The 24117-nt window shown below is 38.1% G+C and overlaps 4 protein-coding genes across 5 annotated transcripts; 2 read left to right on the forward strand and 2 right to left on the reverse strand.

The window, feature by feature from the left end:
* The first annotated feature begins 1175 nt into the window (after nucleotides 1-1175).
* tmem221 (transmembrane protein 221) lies at nucleotides 1176-8572 on the forward strand. Its single transcript, XM_047374438.1, has 3 exons — nucleotides 1176-3283; nucleotides 5464-5549; nucleotides 6247-8572. Exons 1-3 carry the CDS (start codon nucleotides 2979-2981, stop codon nucleotides 6783-6785), a joined length of 930 nt encoding a protein of 309 aa, XP_047230394.1. The 5' UTR covers nucleotides 1176-2978; the 3' UTR covers nucleotides 6786-8572.
* Nucleotides 5380-14416, reverse strand: borcs8 (BLOC-1 related complex subunit 8). 2 transcript variants are annotated; one of them, XM_047374441.1, is made up of 6 exons: nucleotides 14233-14391; nucleotides 13924-14036; nucleotides 11014-11078; nucleotides 10809-10916; nucleotides 8694-8785; nucleotides 5380-6081 (listed from the first exon to the last, which is right to left on the reverse strand). In XM_047374441.1, exons 1-5 carry the CDS (start codon nucleotides 14267-14269, stop codon nucleotides 8716-8718), a joined length of 393 nt encoding a protein of 130 aa, XP_047230397.1. In that variant the 5' UTR covers nucleotides 14270-14391; the 3' UTR covers nucleotides 5380-6081; nucleotides 8694-8715. The 2 variants fall into 2 exon arrangements, with proteins under 2 accessions (XP_047230397.1, XP_047230398.1); XM_047374442.1 differs by lacking the exon at nucleotides 8694-8785 and having other exon boundaries at nucleotides 14233-14416.
* Nucleotides 14417-14501: 85 nt separating this feature from the next.
* rfxank (regulatory factor X-associated ankyrin-containing protein) lies at nucleotides 14502-18494 on the forward strand. The gene is made up of 9 exons (XM_047374439.1): nucleotides 14502-14642; nucleotides 14739-14843; nucleotides 14993-15094; nucleotides 15855-15920; nucleotides 16007-16107; nucleotides 16188-16313; nucleotides 16408-16474; nucleotides 16559-16639; nucleotides 18164-18494. Exons 2-9 carry the CDS (start codon nucleotides 14741-14743, stop codon nucleotides 18214-18216), a joined length of 699 nt encoding a protein of 232 aa, XP_047230395.1. The 5' UTR covers nucleotides 14502-14642; nucleotides 14739-14740; the 3' UTR covers nucleotides 18217-18494.
* LOC124873648 (nuclear receptor 2C2-associated protein) lies at nucleotides 18005-22982 on the reverse strand. Its single transcript, XM_047374440.1, has 5 exons — nucleotides 22857-22982; nucleotides 22651-22741; nucleotides 20034-20139; nucleotides 19843-19910; nucleotides 18005-18888 (listed from the first exon to the last, which is right to left on the reverse strand). Exons 1-5 carry the CDS (start codon nucleotides 22892-22894, stop codon nucleotides 18766-18768), a joined length of 426 nt encoding a protein of 141 aa, XP_047230396.1. The 5' UTR covers nucleotides 22895-22982; the 3' UTR covers nucleotides 18005-18765.
* Between the last annotated feature and the right edge of the window lie 1135 nt (nucleotides 22983-24117).

Here is a 24117-nt window from a genome sequence, read left to right on the forward strand (position 1 = left end):
AGTCGGATCTTCAAATAAATGTATTTTTCGTGAATTGATGTGAAATCCTAATCAATGTAGTGGACTGTGGGGAATCGAATTACAACCTTATTCACACACTACTTGGAATAAGTGACAAATCAAGTAAAGAAGAAGCTGTGCAGAGATAAGGTAGCCTTTGAGAACTTCACATCTTTTTTTCATTTTCCTGAAACTTCTCACTTCTGCTTTTGACAAGATCAGCCACGTCCCTTTTAGAGCATGTGGTGAAGCTGTCGGATTCAGAAATAACCCGCATGGTCAGTGTACATGTGTGAGAGCAATTGTTCACATTGTGTGTCTTTATAGCTACGGCCTTATCTACATCTCAACAGAATAAGGGTTACACCTTTACCTTCTCACCAACCCCCCAACTTGTAACAGAACAGAAAGGCCTTTGTAACAAAAGTCGCAGGCTTTAAGTGTGTCAAGGTGCGTGCGGTCTAACAACGTGTTTATGAAGTACATATTAAAATATTTTTACCTTCAGTGGGATTAAAATGAGTGGTTAGAACTTGCTGTAAGATTTTGACCAATAAACTGTTTTTTAAAAGCCTTATGAAATAAAGTGCATCTCCAGTAAGCTGTGCATATTTTTAGGGAAGTGAGAAATGGTTTATTAAAAATTGGACACAAATTCAAAAGCACATTTTACAATATAAGGAGTATAAATTAAAATAACTTCAGTGTAATGTACAGCTGAGATGGTCCTATTTCGGCCACGCGGAATTCTAGGAATGTCCATACTAGTTCTGTGCAATGTTTTCCTTTGCGTTACTTAAGTCTCTTCTTAGTTTAAATACTTTCGTCTACCTGCAATAGACAATGTAGTCTATTACATTGATTACTAAGTCCCTGCTGAAAAGACCAGCAGTAATCCTTTAATCACTTCATGAGGATGGCTGTTCATATTACAGCATAAGAAGTAGGCCAATCTAAAAGTAGACAGGGGCCTTTTATCATATCTACACACACAATGTTCAGATTATTTTGCAGCCCGTTTCTGAAGACAAACTACATAGTAGTACACATAGTCACATGCAGCGATCTATTGTATTCTGAATGATTTTCAATGACTTTAAATGTCAAGACTCAACAGGAACTGTCTTAGAAATGATTGTTTTTGCAGTTGGTCAAACCAAGTTTGATTCATTTTTGCTTAGTGCATTCATTGCAGGTGTTTATAACTAAAAGGCACATGAAGGACAAGAGATAGATCTACTCAATAAATGGCCGCCTTCATATTGATTGGAATTCCTTGTTTTAAAGGCTAAAAATAATGTGATCTTTAATTACAGGAGCATAATCTCACACCGATAATTTAAGAAAAATCCATTCTTTACTGTGAGTACATTTAATAACTAGGGAAATGATGGCGCATTGAAAAATTTTTTTTTATTTTCTCCTTTGGGGCTACATCTAATGACTCCCAAACAATTCTTGTAAAATGAATACAACCAAGGCGTTTTTTGTAATTTAGACTTTTTAGGCTAATCAAAGTGTCTACAAATTTTGAACCACAGTTGCCTTAGTATATACAGTAAATAAGACATAATACAGGAATTAATTTCTTTAGACCACTCTTAAAATTGGGAAAGACAAAAGAACATGCCATTTAAATAACAAAGATGCTCATTCATCTTAAAGTGGGAAATGCTGAAAACATAGCTACTGAACTGAACTTGGACATATCAAAGTAAAACTTAACAAGTTTAAAACACCTGGAACTGTGACGAACTAGACTTGAGGAGGACGCGGGGTTATGACACGACGCACAGTGAGGAGGACATTTCCAAAGCTCACAATAGAGCCAGGAGGACGTTTTGCTAGGACCTAAAGGGGAAATAGCCGAGGGTCCCAAGAAAGTCCTAACCCCAAATCACTGTGAGGGGCTTTAATTTTATAGATTCTGTATAGATACCCCAATGTGCAACTGCTTGAAAACAGTGACAAAGTTACATGTCAGGCATAAAACCAGGAAGCTTGTACATCACCACATACGAGGAAAAACAATTGGGGCAATATTTTTTATATGGAAGAAGACATTTCTACAAATTATGCCAAGTTTTTAGGGAACATTTTAAAAGGAGAAATACAAAGACTATCTTGTAAAAGCTCTATTTTCTAGAGGCAATGAATAAAATCATCCAGGTTTTCTATACATTTTTGGAAATTTGTAATTGTAAACAAAAAAAGCTTCATAGGGTAGGGCCCCAAAACTGGTTCTAGGCCAGGCCATGCTCATAAATCTGGCCCTGATTAGAGTAATAAAACAAAAATGTATTCTAAGAAGGTTTTAAAACATCCTTTCCAGTGGTGCCTTCAATAAAAACAAAGGTGGATAGAAACTAACCATAAATCATTAATTAGATAAATGAAGTCAACACAAACAACAAAAATATATAACTGGAATAAATCCCGCTTTACTCTACACATTTTTAAAAGCTGTAACTTAGGAATAATTTATTTTATGAATACTGTGATAAGGCTAATGATGAGGCTAATATTTATTAGTTTTAATTGTATTTCTAACAGAAAAATAGATATTAGGCCTAATGCAATTTTCATAGTGTCCTATAACATCTATACAGTATGAGATATATAGTATATTCTGTTCTTTCATTGCTTCATGTGTTTTCTCCGTGCGCTCTCACATGGATACGCCAAGCCATTGTTTCTGGTCCAGGAGGAAAAGTCTATTGTTGCTGCGAACTTTTTAATCTGGCGATTTTAAAGCCCATCACATGCTCAGACAGAGCAGCGGGGCGCCCTGCTACTTCTGCTGAAATCCATACCGAGGAGGAAACGTTTTCCTGCGGACAGGACAGCTGGGAGCATTGTTGACACGCAATGCCAGCACACGGAGCTGTAGGGTCGCAGGGAGACTAGGAGTGCTTGGACACTTGGAGGCGACGGGGAACTTTTCTTTCCACCTTTCTGGAGCCAAATTCAGGATAAGCATGGCGCTGATGTACAGCCAGAGATCTTTAATTGTTCTGGGTTTACTGGGGGTGCTGTCGGCCATCATGGCCGTATTATCGGTGATTTTAATATTCCAGCTGCAGTCCCAGCAGACAGCGGTGAAGGAGTCCACCACCGTCGCTTACTCCTCGGTATTACCCGCTCACATCTGGGCCGTCCTGCTGCCGGTCTCCACTGTGCTCTCAGCGCTGTCCCTCATCCTTAACTTGAGTTCCGTCGTCATGTGTCTCATCCACAGCTACTTTTTCACGGAGGTCTGCAGAGGGGAGAAGGACACCGAGAGGTATTTGGCCTGCAGCAGCAGCTGAGCCAACTGGTTCAAGGAGCAGCCAGTTCCGTCCAGTTGTGACGCAGATTTAATCCATAATTTATGTCTAATTAGAATATCAATAGGATATATTGTGGGGTATTTTAACTGCTTTAACTGGGACAGATTTATTTTCCCTTTTTCTTGTCGCGGGGAAGTTACGTTAATCAGTTTTAACATGCAAACTGCTTTGTTTACCACTGTAGAAAAAAACACTTTTTTAATTTTATGTTTTACAATTCAATTTTAAACTGAAAATTCCCCACTTTAAAGTTGTTTTTTAAGATGAAACTGTACAAAGTTACATACAATTCGTTATTAAAGTTGTGAAGAACCTTTAGGGAACCTCAAAAGGTTCTCAGAAAGACTCGTGTTCATATTAGAACCAGAACCTTCAGGAACGTCCTCTAAATGGGTTCTTACTATTAGGAAAGAGGTTGTTTACTTTCAGGGAACATTCTCTTGATGTTCTTTAAAGACTATATTCGGAAAGCTGTAGTTACCCTTCAGGAAACTTTCAGGGAACTTTCAGGGAACATTCCCTGGAGGTTTTCTAAAGGTTACATTAAGAAAGGTACAGATAACCTTAAAGGGAACATTGAGTTTTACCTAGGAAAGTCTCGAATTCTAGCCTAGCTTATTCTTTAGGTTTTCATTTGGTTCACTAAAGTTGTAAACATTGTGAACACTCCCTGAAGGTTTCTTAAAGGTAATCTGCAGATAGACTTTAGGAACCCTTTCAGGTATGTTCCCTTAGGGTTTGTCAACGGGTCCATAGAAGTTGTAGATGATGTTTAATTACCCTAAAAAAAAAAATACATTCACCAACTGTAACCAGAAACTCTCACTGTCATTGTTGAAACTGTTAGAAAATCGTTCTTTTTCGGAAGAATATATCTAAATGATTTATTGAATACAACTCATTCTTTTAACCATTAGGGAACATTTCCTGATGGTTCCAGCAAGGTTTTGTGTGTGCTGGGAAAAGTCTAAGCCTAATGTTTAGGGGTTATCTTAAGGTTCACTGTTAAAGTTGTAGAATATCTTAAGAAAACATTCAATGATCCTTTCCAGAAAAATATGCTTTTATGGAACTTTTCCTAAAGGATCTCAGGTTAGATATCATTAACCTTCAGACAACATTCCCTGAATCTTGTCTGAATCTTTCAGGTTTATACCCAGTCTAAACTTTGGGAAACATGCCTTAAAGGTTCTGGTAAGCTTAGTGCTTGCTGGGTTAGGTCAGGTATGCTAGCCTAGGTAAATCTTTTAGTAATAAATGGAGCTCTTGCAACAGTCCATATTGTATTTTGAATCACAATTACTCCATATTAGGACAATCTAACATCAGTTATCTATTAAATGAACACAATTCGTGTGCTTCAAGGAGATGTTAGCTTACTTTTTGTCTTGGCTTTACATACAGTGGTAATGTAAATGGACTTACAAAAGGATAAACATCACCAGAAAAGGCTGCCTTAAACAGGGCAAGTCCCTGGAGTTCAATACATATTTTAAAGAAAAGAAAGTATTTCCGAAGCACTGCTTCACATCCTACATTGGTTCCTCTTTTCTGTTCAAAACACTGTTGCTATAGGTGAAAAAAATAAGCTGTTTGCAAGAGTTTCTCCTTGTGCCCACACAATCTTCTTTCGTTGTTAATGCTACTAACCACAGCCTTGTCCTGGATACTATATTTAACCATAAGGTTTTGTGTAAAGAAAACATGGTTTCAGAAGTAGAAAAAGGGGGCAGGCTTATGTGCAAAAGACCAAAGGCCCACACTGCAATGCTGTTGGTCAAACCCCACCACACACACAAACCTTATGAATCCCATCTAAACAATGGCCTTCCTCTTATTATGCACCCAGCACACGGCCCCTAGCTGGTCCTTTCCCATGTCGGTATACTAATTAACACCAAAGCCTGGGACCTCCCTGGTCCAGGCTTTGGTGAATAAAAGGGGGAATAATTGTGTCACAAAATGCATATAAAATAAATCTAAACCAGTAATCCCACGTTTAGGATTGACGGCATACTTTTCTGAGAAAACAAATGTATTAACACACTGATAATGTTTCATTTTTATTAACCAATGCAATTTAAAAGTGAAGTGTCAACATTAAACTAGGTGCTGAAATGGGATCTCTTAACAGAGCAGACTGGTTCCTTCTGGATAGCAGAGCTGTACGACATGTGGCTGTTGGACTATTCTGCCTGGGGGTGTCTGTCTATTTGGCAGGTAAGAACGACAGACAGAAAACAAAGATAGCAGCACATTTTGACATCCTTTAGTTACCAGTATTTACTGTTAAAGCATCTATTCCTAAATTTGACAAATTTTATACTTCTTAGAAGTCTGTAGCTAAAGATTTATATAAAAAAAAAGAAAACTAGCATTCATAGCAATGTTGTTAAAGTGGATTTTCAGCAGCAAAGGCATACCAGTGCTGCTGCTTTTCCTCTAATCCAGCCGTCCCGTTTCAGAGAACAATGCATTCTTTGAGCAGCCATGACTTAACTGTTTCTAATGCTGAACCTAGCAGTGCTGGTGCACCCCGCTCCATAGAGCGGCTTGTACTTTAGTAGATGGGTGGTGGTGGAGAGGTCACTTCATTGTGATGGCTGGTCGTCTCTCCTTGACCCCACTTCAGCCACAGCCAAATGGTGGACGTGCAAGAGAATGTAGAGGCCAACTCAGGAAGTCGCATTACATCCCAGAGCTGTGCCTTTCCCCCCCTTCCTTCAACATTCCTGGGTCCATGGTCCTTTTCCTACAGGAAAACAGGATATCAATGAGAAAAGCAGCTTTCAGTATGTGTTTGGTTTATAGTTATCTGGCCCTTAGTGACTGATATTGTTTGCTGGTTGTGTATAAAAATACTTTCTGCACAGGTAAATCTTCAACTTTTCTACAACCTTCTCCTCTTTCTTGGCAGCAATGTCCATCTTCATGCTCCTGATATTTGAGATGGAAACAGGTATGGCCAGTGCGTGCATACTCTCTTCTGGGATCCTGATCCTGCTGGTGGTGGTGATACACTCCCTGGTCAAAGCTTCCCGAAGCACGAAGCACTATAAGAGTGACTTAGTCGACACCCTCTATCAAAATGACCACGGAACCAGCAGCATGCCCATTTCACGGCCCTGCGAGCTGAGAGTCGGGGTGGACAAACCACGAATTCACCGCAGCCAGTCTCATATCCAGCATCCGATCTCTTACCCACCAGGTGGCAATATCAGGCAGCGAGAGCATTATCAGCAGCAGTACTCCCCCACTGAAGGCTCTCACAGCCATTCTAGTGATAAAGAAGGATACAGTGGAGGTGGAAGCTGCCCTCGGATGCACCGGACCTTGTCTACTGAATCTGCCTTACTACAGGCTCAGGTTAAACCCTGGAATGGGATCAACAACGAGATGAGGAGTGTTTTAGCACGCAAATCAGGGATTTCAGCAAAAGATTCAACCCTTGTGTGACCTTAGAGAACTGATATCCGAGTGCACGTGGGTGGAACATGTTAAACCTCACTGCAGAGGGAAAGCTCAGAGTTACATCAATTCACAAATGGCACATTTTTCCCATCTAGCTGCATTGAAAATGACCAAGGATTTCAAATGTTCAGTTAATGATATACAGTTAATAATTTATATGACACAGGCATCGACTGGTATCAGATTCTTACAGTATGATAACCTTCTAAATATCCCAATTTTACAGCATCATCTAAAATACACCCAAAATTAAAACAATATCATAATTACAGTTATGAATGTTATAAATATCAGTGGTCCTAAAATTGGGGCCATGACCCCACGTGGGTCTGCAAATCAACAAGTGGAGGGTCTGGAGATCCTCTTCAGGAATATAAGTAATAAAAATGATAATGGTAAAGCATAAGTTTAATAAATAAATCTTAGAGGTGATTAAAAGAACATACTTACAAATAGATAAAAGCAATATTTTCCCTATTTATGTTGATAGTGCAGTCATTATACCCCTGTGTAATTGCCATGGTAGTTCAATTAAGTCCAAAATTATTCATACCCATGGCAGATTTAGACCACCACGTTTCTTCTGACTAGATTCTGATACACAATCTTTGAAGGGGGAGCTAAAAAATAGGCTGAAGTCAAGGAGGCCTTCTAACCTAAAAGACGTGGAGCTCATCACCAAAGATTATTTGTTAACATACAAGTGGGAACATGCAAAAGGCTGACCAGCAGTTATAAGAGGAGTTACATTTCTGCAATGCCCAAAAAGTGCCAAAAAAGATTTTTCCACAAGTTGAAAATGGTGTAAATAACACATTATTTTTTTCATTAAAATGTAAATAAAAACAAATACTTTTTTTTCCTAAAATTGATAGTCTTTTTACATGTTTTCATTATCTTTTGAGAGATGCTTGTCTTGTTTCCTATCAGAAGCAAATATCTTGGTGGAGAGGAAATAATTGTGTATCTAAATCTGCCAGGGATATGAATAATTTTGGGTTTAACTGATATTCAGGACCACGAGTCTCTTCAGACTTCTGTTATTTTATAGGTCAGAAACTGAAAATTCTGGCAACCACTGATCTACAGATTTATTCTTATTTTAATAATGGCTGACACAAAAATGGGAAAAATCTATTGCTGAATTTATTAGTAGTTGTAAAACACACATTTTTATTTGGCAGAACTTTTCATTGTTGCTTTTCTGCATTTTATAGATGGGTAACAAGCTGATAATTAGTCAGCCTATATGCTTGGGTAGCCAGCCTGCAGTAGGCAGCTTAACTGCCGTTTAACCACCGCTAGATTGATAACTATTGCTATCAAAACAGCATTTATGACTGATGGCACTAGATTAATTTCCAAACCATAACTGGACATTCCATGAACATATTTTATGAAAGTACTTCTAAAGAGCTGAATTAGTTTTTTTTTTCTTAATTAAGGGAAAACTATGGGAATTATTGAAACAGAATTGAAATCATAGGAACGCCATAATGGAAGATTTTTGAAAATTTGAAAAACTTTAAAACCTTGATGTCGTTGAACAGTCCATGCCCACAAAGACCTTCCATGAACCTTATTCAAATAATATACACACCAATCAAGTATTGAGCTGGGATATTTGCAGACTTCATTATAATACTAAATGCATTATTTCACTGTATAAAGTGGCTTTACGTCTGAAATGTATGAATTATGATTAAATGTATTTTTTGGTATGTTCTAAATGATTTCATATAGATCTTAAATAAACTCTAGAAAAAATATCAGTTTACTTGAAACATCCACATTTTTTTATTTAAATGCTCGTAAAACTCGGATTTTCTGAGGAAATTCAAAACAAAGAGGCTTTGCTTTTGAAACCATATGTTGTCTAGAGGAATTACTAACCTTGGACACTACTGTCCAGTGTTCATGAGGAAGCAGATGAGGTTTGTGGAGCAGGTACAGAGGGATCGGGAGATGAAGTCACATCATTTTGTCTGCATGCAGGTGTTAATGGGAAAAAAAATGAACGATGAAAACAAACAACAGAAAAGAAAACTAAATATGAACTGAAAAGTTATTCCAAATGAATTCATAAAAAGAGAAACAAATATATGGTGAAAATGAAAAAAAAAAGAAAGTACAAATACATGTACATGGCAGTTTGTCTCTCTTATAAGGGTAAGAGGACACATACGGTAAAACCATGTGTTTAAAGATGGGCAGTCAGAGCCCATGTGTACATGGACTCCATTTTACCAGGTTCTTGCTACTGTTGATATGAAAGTTATTATGAGCAACTTTTGGCTTTATTGATTTTTTTCAGAACCCAGTTTCTCACTTACAATCAAAAGTAGGGTGCATGTTTCAGCCACAATATAATTCTGATGTATAAACCCTAGTATTGCCTAATACTTTCAAGAATGCTGGCACAATTAATTGGAACAGTACAATAACAACGGGGGGGAGGAGGGATGGGCATAATATGGACGTGGCCTATTTGATCCTGACTGGTAAAATTGGTACATTTGTACATGCACGTATAGCTGCTGCTGTTTGGGTTTAAACTCAACAGAAGCAGAACGACCTTTACTTTGAAGAGCGTGTCATACATAAAAGCTATGCGATGTTGTGCTCTTATGAAAGTTAAGAAGGGGATAGACACTAAATGGTGATACATATCTCTGCTGATCTGACAAATAAAGCCATTAATGTGAAAAAAAAAAAAAAAAACATTCACTGGAAACATTCAGCTGTGCTGGAAGCGGTTTTCTCCCAGACACCTCCAAAGGGGGTCATGACCCACCATCAAAATGTCTGGAGGCTTAAATAAACAACCCAAAATGATCCATTCCTTTGAGTTATTGATCTGCTAAACTCTCAGTGGAAATACAGAAGCAGCATGTGAAAAAAATGGCTTCAATAAATCAACATCTCATAGATCAACCTTCAGCCACATTTATTTCATGTGATTATCTTCTGTGTGACCTCAGTCTCACATTATGGTGGAGGAATTTTGATCCTCTTTCTTTCACAATGACACAGAGCCCGGCAAGAGTTAGCAGGTAACAAAAACAAAACAAACCCGGTGGAAATCTGTGTGCACAGATTACTAAACTGTGCTCTCAGTTTCTGTAATCCGCCTTCACGGTTTGATAAACTGTGCGTTTAGTTTTGCAATCCGTGGGCGCAGCTTACTCAGTGATATCTGTGGAGAGTTTGGACATGTTCAGATGCCTTAGTTTAACAAAAATAAAGTAATATCACAAGCTGTGAAGTGTGCTGATTGAAACATGGCAGTGCTTTAAGTTTGTATCTGGCAACAGATCCACTGCTCTTACCTCGCAGGTGTGGGCCATGCGTCCAAACTCGACAGATGTCACCGAGTAATCTGCGTGCACGGATTGCAAAACGCAGCGCACAGATTAGTAATCTGTGAACTGATGCTTCAGTGCATTGAAGTTCACAAACATCTGGTCGTTTACAGTTATCTGATCATAACAACTGAGTATTTCACTCAAGCTCTGGTCTAGGCTTTGACTGGGCCGATGTGACAATTGGAATATTTTAATTTCAGGCATTCTTATACATTCGCAGTTCTGTTCTAGATTATTGTGTTATAGCTTTTCCTAGTGAGGTCCAAGCTTCAGCTGTCCAACAAATAATATTATATTTCAGTCTAGAATACTTGGTATACAGAGGTGTTCCTGGTCAATTCAATGACTGCTAGGGGCCTGGGATGATATGTTTAAAATACAAGCCCAAATCATCACCACTGTACTTGAGTGTTAATGGGAGGTATTAGTAATATTTTATGTTTTTAGTTTTTCATTTTAAAGCTTTTGTTTATTTTTATACAAAAAAACATGCTCTCCGGTCTACCCTTCAAATCAAGCTACAGTCTTTTGTCTAATTTACTTTGACAAAGTGCATACTCGGGCCTGAAGGCTCTGAAGAAAACTTTCCATGTTCTCCTTAAATCTGAAAGCAGGCGTACTCAGATTTAGAAAATTTTTGTACCTGCGTCCATGAAAGTTACTAATCTGTTCCTTCATGGTGATGGCTTGTCGAAGAAGGCCGTCAATGTTTTTGAAATACACGCTGCTGTTTGTCATACTTTTTACGGCACTGCAAAAACAGACAACAGTACAATAATTAACTGTTGGGGAAAACGGCAGATGCGGTTTTGCTTAATTGAAAACTTTTACATCATGAATCTTCTCACCTGCATGCATACTCTACGGTGTAGATGGCTCCCTGACTCTGTTCTTCCCAGCTCTGCATGTCTGTCTATATAAGAAAGTAAGAAAGATTGAACCATCAAATAAAGTAGATGTTGAGTTTAACACAATTATAGCAAACAGTGAAGCTTGATTAATTAAAGATGCTGTTTAGCATGTGTCTTCTCAGAAAAATGGTTAAAAGAGTGTTTTTTTTTAAGAGACAACGGGATTTTTTTCTGTCTGTGTTCCCTTGAATTCAGGCGTGATTTTTTCATTTTGAGCTGAAGATATTTTTGATCACTCTGTGTGCGGCAGACACAATGGGATAAAAACAGCATATTTAAAAAGCAGAACACTGACAAATTTGATCAGACATTGTTATAATACTATCTGTCTATTAGAGGCATTTTCCATGAATTTTTATTTGTTGTGTTTGAAAAATCAGGCCGTCCTGCATCGATGTTGCCACAGTGCAGCAATAAACACACGGATGACATCATTAATAAAAAACATGCATCTAAACACCCACTAATCTTTTTGATCTCTCTTTAACTCCTTTGCTGCTGGCTGTTAACACAGCTCAGCACGCTTAGTGAAATACTACAATCTGTCTATAGACAAAGTTGCCCCTGCAAAGGAGATTTACACAAGAGCTGGCAATCCCAATGTTAAAATGGTTGTTTGACAGGTGCAACACACATTAAATTTAGGTAACATTTGTTTAATATTTATTTGATTGTTGCAGTGCCTGTCACCCTGACCTTCACTTAAATATAAAGAATTCCCATTAAAATCAGCTCAGGTATAGAGATAAGATAAAAATGAGAAGAGATGCACTTTTCATGCATTCCCAATATTTGAAGTTCAGGCAGTTGACATTACTGGCCGGTAACAAGTACCAAACCATAAGAAGGTATTACAAAACAGCAGTTTTAAAATGACAAACATATTTCGTCCAACCACTCCCATGATGTAGTGACTGGGATTTTCACTAGCTGTTTGGAGTGTAGATTAACACCTCACTGCCCCTTCCCCACCTTCACTGCCAATCAGCAGGCTGAAAGAGGACCACTACACTTGTCCCTCGCTTGCAGAAAAGAAATTGCCTTTTTGGAAATACTTTCCACGTACAGACATTGCAGAGAAACTACAGAAGTTCCTACCATCATTCTTATCATGGTAATTCACTTCCAAACTACAGCTGGCCAGCTCTGAGCAACCCGACTAACTACCCAGCTAATATCAACTCCTTATGCCCTAGTGTTACCTTATAAAGAGCAAAATGGCAGCAGGTATAATTTTCTGCACAGTATGCATTTGAAAACTACAAACAAAATAGGTTGGTTTTTATATTTTTGCTTAAGCCTCTGTGTCAAAATTCTTAATCGTGATTTATAAATATATGCAATAATTAAATTGTAATAAACATGGCTAATTATTCTAACAGCAATATAAGAATCAGAATCAGCTTTATTGCTAAGTTCGTACATACAAACAAGGAATTTGACTCCGATACACTTTGCTGTTTGGTTTTGTTTAAGTATTACAGAATACACATATTTACAATGTACAATATACACACATCTAATAGAAAAGGTGCATTTGCAACATCTGTATGCTGTTGTTTTGTACTCTTATTAAATGTTCAACAGAGAAACAGCCTGGGGAAAGAAACTGTCTCTATGGCGGCTGGTTTTAGTGAACAGTGCTCTGTAGCGGCGGCCTGAAGGTAAAACTCTAAACAGTTTATGTGCAGGGTATGTGGGGTCTGCAGAGATTTTAGCAGCTCTTTTCTTGACCCTAGACCTGTATAAGTCCTGGATGGAGGGAAGGTCAGCCCTGATTATTCTCTCTGCATTTCTGATTATTCGTTGCAGTCTGGACCTGTCCTGTTTTGTGGATGAGCCAAACCACACTGAGATGGATGAAGACAGGACAGACTGAATGATGACAGTGTAGAAGATGACCCAGCAGCTCCTGTGGAAGGTTGAACTTCTTGAGTTGCCTCAGGAAGTACAGTCTCTGCTGGGCCTTCTTTCGAACAGTGTCTATGTGTGAAGACCATCTCAGGTCCTCAGAGATGGTGGTTCCTAAGAACCTGAAGTGATCCACGGCTGATACAGTGTTGTTGAGGATGGTGAGGGGGGTGTATGGGGGTGGTTTTTCCGAAAGTCCACCACCATCTCCACAGTCTTGAGTAGGTTGAGTTCAAGGTAGTTCTGATTGCACCAGTGTACCAGGTGATCCACCTGCTGTCTGTATGCCGACTCATCACCGTCCAGGATCAGAACAATGACAGTGGTGTCTTCTGCAAACTTAAGGAGTTTCACGGACGAGTCCACTAAGGTGCAGTCATTTGTGTACAGAGAGAAGAGGAGTGGGGATAGAACACACCCCTGGGGGGCACCAGTACTTATTGATCTGGATCGGGAGAAGATGCTCCCCAGTCTCACCTGCTGCTGTCGGTCCGTCAGGAAGCTGTTGATCCACTGACAGGTGGAGGCTGGCACGTTGAGCTGGGTGAGCTTCTGGTGGAGGATGTCTGGTATGATGGTGTTGAAGGCCGAGCTGAAGTCTCGGCCTTCAACACCATCATGAACTCACACAGACTGATTTTTTTAAACAATCTATAATCTTTTTTTTTTTTTTTTTTTTTGGTCAACTGGAGTAATAAAGAAAGTAAGGTTTAGCTAAACTACATAAATTAGTAGCAGGAAAACAACACATCTTGATCCTTTATCAGGCAGATTAAAGGCCAACCTTTGTTTGCTATCATCAGCTTCATCTTTAGTTAACTGGAAAGTTCACAGGTTATTGTTTACTGAAGGCACAGTGTGTTGAAGGAAATTATTTGTATTTTTAAAATGCTACAGACGGCTGTAACGTGTAACATCGAGCTGCAGGAGGAATACCTTGTGTTGCACCAGCTCAGGCAGGGACCTCCTGACGTGCTCCTGCAGCCTGTAGAGAGCCACTGACGGCTCGTTAGCCAGAACATACATACTCTCCGTGAATTTGTCACTCACTGTGAAGTCCAGAGAGAACATTAAATGCGTTATTCGTGTCATAAAATATAATAAAATGAAGCCAAACACCTAAACTCATTATAAGTACGCCTTAGGTTAGCTGCTAGCTTAAGCAAACATTTTGAACTGCAACGTTAAGCTCACTACAAGATTACAATGGCAAGTCATTTACATATTTATTTTGCTGCTGTTTACCTCTTCTAACTTTCAGTTGCATTTCTTGGTCCTCCATGACAAAAGCTGTATTTTTTTTCCTGTCAGAAGGCAACAGCGTGATCAGCAGCGTCAGCTGATTCCTGCTTCCGTATTATTGTCCATTTGTGCAACACGACGAGATTCCGGACAGAAACACTGAACTTAAAACACGTTTTTCCTTCGCGAATGTAGTGGCAGATGATTTGATACCCGAAACGCGCTATTGATTCAAACGTAATTTTGTCGTATCTGCTCGCTCAACATATTTATCAACTAGCGAAAAACCTGAACAACGTGAGAAGTGTACTTTAGAAACTGTTGGGAAACCCAAACGATCCAGTGTTGGAGCTGAAATTATTTACTTTCTGTTTCTCCAAAAGGAAGTGCTCCTGTGAATGTGGCTGGATGAGGTGAGGGCATTTTTTTAGGGTTTAAAACTATTTTTGTTATCTCTCACTTGCATTGTATTGTATTGTCTCATAATATATCATGTTGTTTTTATGTAGTTATGATGGAGAACAGAGATGATGAAGAGGTAGAAAATGGGCATGAGATTCTGCCATCTAACGCTGCTCAATATTCCTCCTGTTCAACACATGGAAATCCAAGCGGTATATCCTCCAGATGTGCTCACATTCCTGACGCACTTTATTACTTTATTAATGCCATCAGATGATAATAGTCTTAGATTGGCTGGACTGTAAAAATCTCACCTGCAAGTCAAACTAAAATGGATGTGTGCTCTATGATTGGTCTCTAGAGATCATGGATGTGGAGGAAGATGACATCTTTAAACACTCCACCACTTTGACCAACAAGCAGCGTGGGAATGAAGTAACAGTACGGCCAGCAACATTAGACTGTAAGTAAACACAGAAGCTAGAAGTTCCAAAAATCAGGGGTCCACTCGCAGTGATCATAGGCACAAATGTCCATATTAATTCACAACTTTTTATGCTGTATCCCAGCAATTTGTACAATTGCAGTTGTTTTAAAAACAATTGTGTATAAAAAATTCAATTTATTGTGGTTTTAGGAACCTCCAAGGTTCAAACATAATATAAACAAGAATCTGCTAGAACACCAGGGTCACTGTCCACAGTTTTACATCACCATGGACTTAATAGTTGTGGACTTCTACAGAAGCCCACATTACAAAACCACCAACTCCAAGGATGTTTGTGAAAGGTTTTATGGTCAGACAAAAAAAAAATGATTAAGTTATTTGGCCACAATGACAAGAAGTACATTTGGAGTAGCCGAAATGCAATTTTCAAACCAAAGAACAGAGTTCCAACTGTCCACCATGGTGGTGGTAGCATCATGCTGTGGGGTGGCTAAGACACATTTAACAAAAATTAGATATGGTTAAGGCATCTATGAATAGTTTTAACCACAATAAATTTAAACAACCAGTGTGCCCAGTACTTGTTTTATAAAATCACTGAAGTTGTTGGTCATATCGTCTGTCCACCCAGATAAAAGAATGATTAAAATCAATAATTAAAAGCCCAAAATGAATCTACTTTCATTTCCTCGATGAATGGATGTAAACCTCTGATCAAAACTGTAGGTGTTTCATCATCTTTTCTGGATCATTTGTAACCCCCCGCCCCCAACAGCTCTGTCCATACATCAGCTGGCAGCTCAGGGAGACGTTTTACAAGTGGCTGCACACCTAAGTAAAGGTAAGAAATCAGGTGCTGTTGTCTGTTTTAAATATTAAATGATTCCAAATGTCGGCAGATGAGAGTGTATCATTTTTATCTTGCAGACGGTTCGGTGCTCAGCAGACAGGATGATCGAGGCTTTACACCTCTCATGTGGGCAGCTGCGTTTGGAGAAAAAGCAGTGGTGGACTTTCTCTTAGAAAAGGTTAGAAAAAAGATGTGTTAAATGGAAACTCCTAGTACAATGTTCATTGAAATAAATATTTCATAGAAATATATTTTAAGGGTGCAGACCCCAATACAATTGCGAGGGAGCGAGAGAGCGCCCTGACTCTGGCCAGCTCTGGGGGTTACGTGGACATCGTTGACTCTCTTCTCAGACATGGAGTGGACATTAACACCTACGACTGGGTACAGTTGTTGAGACTTTAGACCTTTCCCTTACACATACTGAAGATATATCAGCAAAACAAGTTGTTAGTATTTTTTTGTCTTTTATATTCAGAATGGTGGAACTCCTCTTCTATATGCTGTACGAGGGAACCACATCAAATGTGTAGAAGCTCTACTTGGTACGTTGCATGTCATCTATTCCTGGAAAAATCAGTAACACTTGGTTAAAATTGATTTATTGTAACAATGGTGCTCTCTTACAGCCAAAGGAGCAGATATGACCATTGAGTCGGACTCTGGCTACAGTCCAATGGCCTTAGCTGTTGCACTTGGACACAAAAAAAGTATGTACTGGATTGCTCTTCCTGATGTACAGCCCACTATTCACTCTCATGTTTAAACCACAAACTTCAGTTTATTAGGATTTTATTTGGTAGACCAATACAAAGTAGTACAAAATGATGAAGTGGAAGGGAAAGGATAAATTATTTTATTTAAAAAAAAAAAAATCTGAAGTGTGGTTTGTTCAGTCCCCTATAAGTCAATAACTCGTAGAACCACATTTTGCTGCAATTACCGCTGCAAGTATTTTGAGCTTTGTCTCTTGCAGCTTTGCAACAGTAGTACAACAGGACACCAATGTTACCAGTTTGATGCGTTATGCCATAAAGCAAAAGAAGAAAGCCTTTTTATTCTTTGCCACTGCATGGTTGGTGGAAGGATGTAATTCAGTTTTACTCAACAGTTGAAATTCACACATTTGAAGCTGAAAACTTTTCAAGTTACCAGAATTTTGTTCGGAAAAATCAGAGGTTTTTCCATGAACCCAATGGATTTATTTGCACCTCTTATAATTTCTGTCACTATAAATTAGGCTCACATACATTACTCTACAAGCTCCTTTAGCAGACATGTTGCTACAGTGTTTGAAAATAACAAATGCAGAGAAATACATGGTTAAAGAGTATGTCTTGCTAATCACTGCTGGCCTGGTTACTGAAAATATCAGAAAATCCCACTGGTTCTGAAACTTGAAACACAGTTAAGTTGGAACACAGCATAAAAGCCACCAGCAATTGTTCCTGGTTTCCTGTAATCATCTACACCTGTTACCTTGCAAATAATTAAAACAGAAATAAAAAATTAAAAGTATCTCAGGTACTACCAATGGTAGTTCTAGAACTGTGAATTTAGAAACTGAATCTGCCCCATTTTATTGCAGTTCTGACTGCATCTTCAAGTTTTTTGTTCAGCTGGAAGGTGAATCTTCTCCCTGGTCTTCCGTTTTTTGCAGCCTCTTAACAGATTTTTTTCCAGGATTTCCCTGTGTTTAGCTCCATCCATTTTCCCTTCAATTCCGACCAGCTTCTCTGTCCCTGCTGAAGAAAAGCCCCCCACAGCATAATGCTTCCACCACCATGTTTTACCATGGGGATGGTGTGTTCTGGGTGATGAGCAGGATGCGATTTCCACCACACATTTTCCATGTAGGTGAAATGTTCACCTTTTGATCTGATTGTTGTGCCATAAACCTTTAGTGGGTCTTTGTTTAACGTAACTCGATTTCAACCAACCAAACTTTATTTGTGGCCTTGTTGTGTCCCTTGGTCTACATGGCGATGTTTGTTCACCATTGTCCTTTAAAACAGGTCTGGGGCCTTTAATGAACTGCTGTATTTACACAGAGATTAAATTGCACACATCAAAACTCTATTTACACATGTTTGGTTGTTGTTTTATTCAGGGGTATCAGAGTAAAGTGGGTTAAATACAAATGCAAGCCACATATTCAGATTTGTGAAGACCATGTATCAGTTATCACTTCTTTTTTTTGGTTTATTACACAAATATTTTTCTTTCTCTTCTAGTTCAGAAGGTTCTGGAGGACCACATCCTGAAACTCTACAAGCCACCGACATGACCCCAACTAAAACACAAAGATTAGACTTCTCTCAAATCCATGCAACATTTTGGTTCGGTAAAAATGTCCGACAATATACAAGTACAGAAATATTAACAAACATGTTATTTATGTACATAAAATTTAACAATCCTTGATGTTTTTTTTAATAAATTATAATTTATGTAAGACTATTTTGAAATAATGAATAAAATGTGATTTGTCCTGCGGTTACTTTAACTGGAATTTTAAAAAAAAGGCTTTTTCTCTACAACTTTTAATAAAAGTTTATTTTTTGATGGAGCGACTGTTCAATTAAAAAAGGCATGATATACGTTTCCAAACACAGCAGACCTTTTACGACCATCACAATTTTTCAATGTGTGGATATTTCCTTGTTGATGTGAAGTGCAACTTCCAAACAGATGTCTGAACGGAACCATACCAAAAAAGGCCACATTTGCATCGGTTCACAAGGTGGCACTACTGATGACATGTTTCCAAGTGTCACCACACCACCCTGTACTTTGGCAAGGGGTCATTTCCTCTCTCATGAGAGCTTAAAAATGGTCAAGAATTTTTTCCCCCCAAAATGTCCAAGGAATAAACAATGATTCTCCCAAAAAAGTCAGTGCTGTTCTCAAACAGTATTTTTACTTTGTCCACGGTGGAGGCCTCCTGTATGGGAAAGCTGTGGGTGTGGAGTTAAGAACAAGATAAGGTTGGCAATAATGAACAGTATGGTTAGAAAAATATTGTCCAATAACTGTTATGGGCCAAACACAACAATGTTGCCTTCTATACATTTACATTTCTGTGTGTAGATTAAGTTTAATTTCGGTTTGATATTAACTGTTAATGCAAAAATACTAAATAACACAGTTGGCTTTCTCATTAAAAAAAAACAATGGCACATGATAATGGGTTTAAAATGTGACTTATACATTTATTCAGTCAAATCATCTTAATATAGTGTTGCATCTCGATAAATTTAAATTCAAAAAGGGAAATTCCAACTGTATAGATCAATCACACACAGAGTGATGAGTCTACCAGGAAACTTTATCTGCTCACGTGCTTAATGGAGATCCAAACTTCATTTTCCAGCAGGATCTTAATGACCATAATGCCACTGAGCTTGACTGGTCAGCAAATAAGCTTGTCTTAACCCCCTTTTGCCAGGAGTAAGATGAGAAACATCAGAACCATCAATGCAAACAAGCTGAAGGTCACCAATAAAGCACCCTGGGTTTCCTGATCACCTCCATGCCATGCTGCATTGATGCAGTAATTCATGCAAAAGGCCCCGACAAAGTACTGAGTAAAGTACATGGACGTACTTTTTAGCTGACTAAAATTTCCTTATTAAAAAATGTAAAAAATTTACATTTAAAAATTTTAAAAAATTTGCTTTATGTGACATTTTTTTTCTTTGGCTTTATGCCAAAGAAATGATTATGAAACCAACCGAAATAAATGCTTGGAGTATATCACTGTTTAATAAATCCTTACAACACACAAGTTTCACCTTTTGAATGGAAATACTGACACAAATAATTTTTACATGTTGACCTGTCTTGCAAACATGCAATAACTCAGTGACCTTAGTCCTCATGTAAACGTCAAGTCAGTAAGGAGGAAGGATATCTGAAGACAGTTATTGTCCTCTGGGTAAAACTGGCTCAACCCCATCAAGTCTCCGTCTTTGAGGCAACCTGCAGAAAGCACAAACAAAAATAGTTTGTATCATCTTATCACGCTTGCTACAGGAAACGCTAAAGTTAAACTCATAGTTAGTTCTTTAAGAAACCGCAGGTTATGACATCGGCAACTTTTACCTTCTAATCTGCATGTCTTGGCCGAAAAGCCTCCCTGGAACTGCAGCTTTACCTTGGAGACGTTTACAGGTTGGGGAAACTCCAGCAACACCCACTGACAGTCCCCCTGACAAAGATAAGACACTGATTGAGAAACACAGAACAATAAAACCCAAAATAGAAAAGTGCAGTTTTCTAGACTCCTCAAAGTCCAGTAGACAAGCCGCACACTGAAAAAACAAAAATGGTCTAAACAAAGTTTATCAGTGTTTCAAGTAAATACTTATTCAAACAAAGACAAGACACGTTTATTTATATGGCACATTTCAGTAGCAAGACAATTCAAAGTGCTGTACATGAAAAAAAGAGACATAATAGGAAAAGTACATTACAGTGGCAAAAAGGTAATTAAATAATTAACAAACACAAATAACTAGAAAATAGAAATTCATAATTAAAATGATAAGATGTTCTGAATTAAAAATTACTGATAAAATGATTTAAATTAATCATTTTAAATAAATAAATGTTATTTTGAGTCCTCAAAACATAAAGGGCATTTAGTTGCAGCATTCATAAGCAATTTCTGCAATATGTTGAATAGTGAGCTTTGTGAAAATGTTTTGAAAAAGTATTCTTTGAATCATGTATTAAAAAAACCAAAAAAACACCCACACTGAGTTTGCTAACATTAACTAAACTGCACTGTAGATGCACCTTTAAAAAGCCAGCATAAGAAATCTCTGAAATAAATCCAAATTTTCCTAAAAACTGCAGTCTTTTGTTAGATAAACTACTGAGTGTTGCATAATATAGTGCAAAACTGATTTTGACCATAATTTTTAACTGGATATAAGCTAACTGTCTTGCTTGTAAAAAGGAAAAAGCTTGCTTATGATAAAAGGCCTTCAGGGCTTTAGCCTGAAGAAATAAGAAATGCTGAAAAATAAAAAAATCCCCAATGATAGCAAATATGATGACTTTAACACAAGTAGCATCTGAGATGAACTACCTGGCATTATAAACTACCTTCGGCTTTTAGAACCACTTTTGCACACCAAAACAGAGGAAGAAATAGGAAGTACACTGGTCCTGTTTATGGCCACTTGACATTGCGAATATAACATCATTGCAATATCACTGATCCTAGTATTCATATCACAGAGAACTGAGCTCACTTTCTGCATGGTGTAAAATGAAGACTGTTAGATGGAGTCTCACGGCCGTAGATTGTCCAAAATGCTTGGGGTTGCAGAGGCAGTTAGAAGCACAGATGAGAAAGACAGTAGGAAGGACAGTGTTGAATTTATCACAACTGGCAGGATCATTACAATATTTACCAATAATATCTCCACATTGCATGATTTTTTTTTATATCATGTAGTGTGGTCCTGAAACTTTAGTAACAGGGCTCATCTCTTATATTGGACTTTGATTCATATTTCAAAAGTCCACCATTACAGGTGTTTTATTTATGTAAGAAAGACCGAGTTAATCAAAAACTGGGAAATTTTAACCATACAGCAGATGATCAGAAATGCGGATATCTAAAAATAACAGGACTTTGACACACCAGTTAAGACACCCTCAATAGATTAATCTGACAAGATAATTTGTTTTAGGAACACACAGTAAGCAAAAGTATCAACTGGAGTTATCAGGTAAACAAAAACAAAAAACGAACTAGCTGTATGGTCAAAGTCAGTAATTAAACCAAAGGGTTTTACATTTAAGTCAATTTCTTTGATTTCTTTTTCTTAAAAATATTACATCAATCAAGCGCAGACAAAAAAAAAAAAACCAAGACAGACGTGACGCTATGACATCTGAACAAGTTAAGAAGAAAAGAGTATTAGATAAATTACAGATTCTTTACATTTTCAAAACACTGAAAGAAAAACAGAATCGGTAATACGTTAATGTAAAGAATTATTACTATTTTTACCACATCTTATTAAGGCTCCGTGTTCCTAGCAGCTGGTAGGTAGGTGAGCAAAATTTTAATGAAAGAGCTTACAATAAACATTTAAATGATTCAAAGATAATGTCCACATTTTGAATTACTGCATTTTTAAATATTGCACACACAATTTTATAGCGCCAGTAAAATTGTTCAAGTAGGCTGTGGTGTTTAAATGATGCTCAGTTGGTGCTAAGGGGATCTACCACCAGATGGAGCCAAACCTTCATGCTGTGTACACCAAATTCTGACCCCACCATCTCAACGTTACAGCTGAAATAGAGACTTAAAGTCACATAAATCTCCTTTCTTTCTCATACTGATCCTTTGTATCTGAAGTAAGTCATCTTCACCAGTCTAGATGCCTAAATGCATTGAGTTGGTGTTGGCTGATTTGACTTTTTCTTAATCGGTGTTAACATTTTCCAGCACTGTATGATTTGGAAATACTACAGTATAGAATCCTATATAGTTAGGTAAGGTGACAAAGGTTTCCAGCAAAATAATGCGTCTTCCACAGAATGCACTATCAGCTTAGTATGAGCAGCAGATGGTGCAAAAAGCTCTGCAGCATGAGTCTGAACTGCATCCCACGAAACACAGCACTGTTTACTGTAAAGTGCAACAAAAAAGCATGAACTGGGAACAAATATGTCGTTTGTTTTTTGTTTTTTTTACCTGGTCCGAGTTCCAGCAGGTTTCTTCATTACAGTCGAACATGAACTTTTTTCCATACTGCTTTACATCTCTGTTTAGCACTGAACTCACCCTGAAAGGACAATAATAGGAAGTCATTTAGGAGCTGAAACTTAAACCGAGCTGATGAAAAACTTGCAGGAGAACGCTATTTGTTTCTAAATGAATATCGCAATAATTGCATTTACCTGCTTTGAGTTCTGCTACAAATCAACGAGGAGGCCATACTCTGAATCACAATTTGCCGTCAAGCGTTGTTATTTTTACGACGGTGACATCAATAAATGGCGGTTTTCTTCCAGCCACTAGATGGAGCACTCGATCCATCTAAATGTTTAATAGACTTCTTGAGATCATAAATTATACCTTTATGTCTGTGATTTCAATCACAGAAAGAAAAGTCAATCTGTTTTCATAAAAATCTCCATAGATAACATAGTTCTGCTGGGAGTTCTCCACCATACGTCTGCTGTGATCATTTGTTGATTAAAGGTCACAGAGATACAAATCTATTCACAAGATTGGACCAACTGTCAGTAAAGTTGAATTACTCAGCTTCAAATGACAGATTAACAAGGGAGACTTATTCAGAAAGGCTGTACACGTTGAGGCTTTCGTTGTTTCACAGCCGACTGCATGACCTCATAAAAAAACAATATCAGCTTAGAATTTTACTGCTTTTCTCAGGGACCATATCTCCACATCTCTGTTTCATAACCTGTGAACCATGAATGCAGAAGAGCAAGTGTGTGTGTGTGTTTATGTGTGCATTTGTGAAGAAGTTAGCTTATACAGCCACATGGTTCATTACTGATGGAGAAGTCCTGCAGAGGCAGTGCAGATAATCAATAGGTCTGAAATACAAAACCTGATGAAACCCAGCCTCCTTGAAGACTCTTCATAAGGGAGTCCTGAAGGGTGATTGTATTCTCAGGTTTGGACTTTGCCCTACCCCCTCCACCCTTATTCAGAAACCACTCTGAGACACACACACACACACACACAAAATCATCCATCTGCACCCAATGTTACTTTGGCTTTGTGATCTATCAAAGGAAATGCTTGCTGGCAAACAGCGATGAGGTGGATGCAAAAAGGACTTTCACATAACAGTCTGTTGAGAAATATTAACATTGCACTGTAATAATTTTTAAAATGGAAGGTGCTCGTTTTAAATACCTTTTAATGTATTTAAAGCTGGTAATCAGATGCGCTGCCTTAACAATTAACTTACCAGGTGCTAATTAATCTGCATGACAAAAATAATATCCTGAACTGGAGCCATGTGGGATGTCCACCTGGCTAACAGTCCCACGGGGGCTCATATGTGAGTGATGAGCTGTTGTTCTGGTGCATATAAGGGTGCCTTTGTGGGTCGCTGATGCCAAGGTGGGCTACAAGTGGGCCATTTCTTCTGAGAACACACGTGCTCTTTCTGTCTTTTACAAT

Source organism: Girardinichthys multiradiatus, chromosome 9 (assembly GCF_021462225.1).
Source record: "Girardinichthys multiradiatus isolate DD_20200921_A chromosome 9, DD_fGirMul_XY1, whole genome shotgun sequence".
In the NCBI taxonomy this organism is placed as follows: Eukaryota; Metazoa; Chordata; class Actinopteri; order Cyprinodontiformes; family Goodeidae; genus Girardinichthys; species Girardinichthys multiradiatus.

What these genes read in the sequence shown, in the direction of transcription:
- LOC124873648 (XM_047374440.1), bottom strand. Translation starts at nt 22,894, where the DNA reads ATGGCCTCCTCGTTGATTTGTAGCAGAACTCAAAGCAG. An exon ending in CCTGCTGGAACTCGGACCAG is followed by an intron (nt 20,140 to 22,650) that starts GTAAAAAAAACA and finishes TATCTTTGTCAG; the next exon opens with GGGGACTGTCAGTGGGTGTT. An exon ending in AGGACAATAACTGTCTTCAG is followed by an intron (nt 18,889 to 19,842) that starts ATATCCTTCCTC and finishes CTCCACACCCAC; the next exon opens with AGCTTTCCCATACAGGAGGC.
- borcs8 (XM_047374441.1), bottom strand. Translation starts at nt 14,269, where the DNA reads ATGGAGGACCAAGAAATGCAACTGAAAGTTAGAAGAG. An exon ending in GCAACTGAAAGTTAGAAGAG is followed by an intron (nt 14,037 to 14,232) that starts GTAAACAGCAGC and finishes TGGACTTCACAG; the next exon opens with TGAGTGACAAATTCACGGAG. An exon ending in AGTAACTTTCATGGACGCAG is followed by an intron (nt 8,786 to 10,808) that starts GTACAAAAATTT and finishes ACCTGCATGCAG; the next exon opens with ACAAAATGATGTGACTTCAT.
- rfxank (XM_047374439.1), top strand. Translation starts at nt 14,741, where the DNA reads ATGATGGAGAACAGAGATGATGAAGAGGTAGAAAATGGGCATGAGATT. An exon ending in ATGTGTAGAAGCTCTACTTG is followed by an intron (nt 16,475 to 16,558) that starts GTACGTTGCATG and finishes GCTCTCTTACAG; the next exon opens with CCAAAGGAGCAGATATGACC. An exon ending in TGCACTTGGACACAAAAAAA is followed by an intron (nt 16,640 to 18,163) that starts GTATGTACTGGA and finishes TTTCTCTTCTAG; the next exon opens with TTCAGAAGGTTCTGGAGGAC.
- tmem221 (XM_047374438.1), top strand. Translation starts at nt 2,979, where the DNA reads ATGGCGCTGATGTACAGCCAGAGATCTTTAATTGTTCTGGGTTTACTG. An exon ending in GGGGAGAAGGACACCGAGAG is followed by an intron (nt 3,284 to 5,463) that starts GTATTTGGCCTG and finishes ATCTCTTAACAG; the next exon opens with AGCAGACTGGTTCCTTCTGG. An exon ending in GGTGTCTGTCTATTTGGCAG is followed by an intron (nt 5,550 to 6,246) that starts GTAAGAACGACA and finishes CTTTCTTGGCAG; the next exon opens with CAATGTCCATCTTCATGCTC.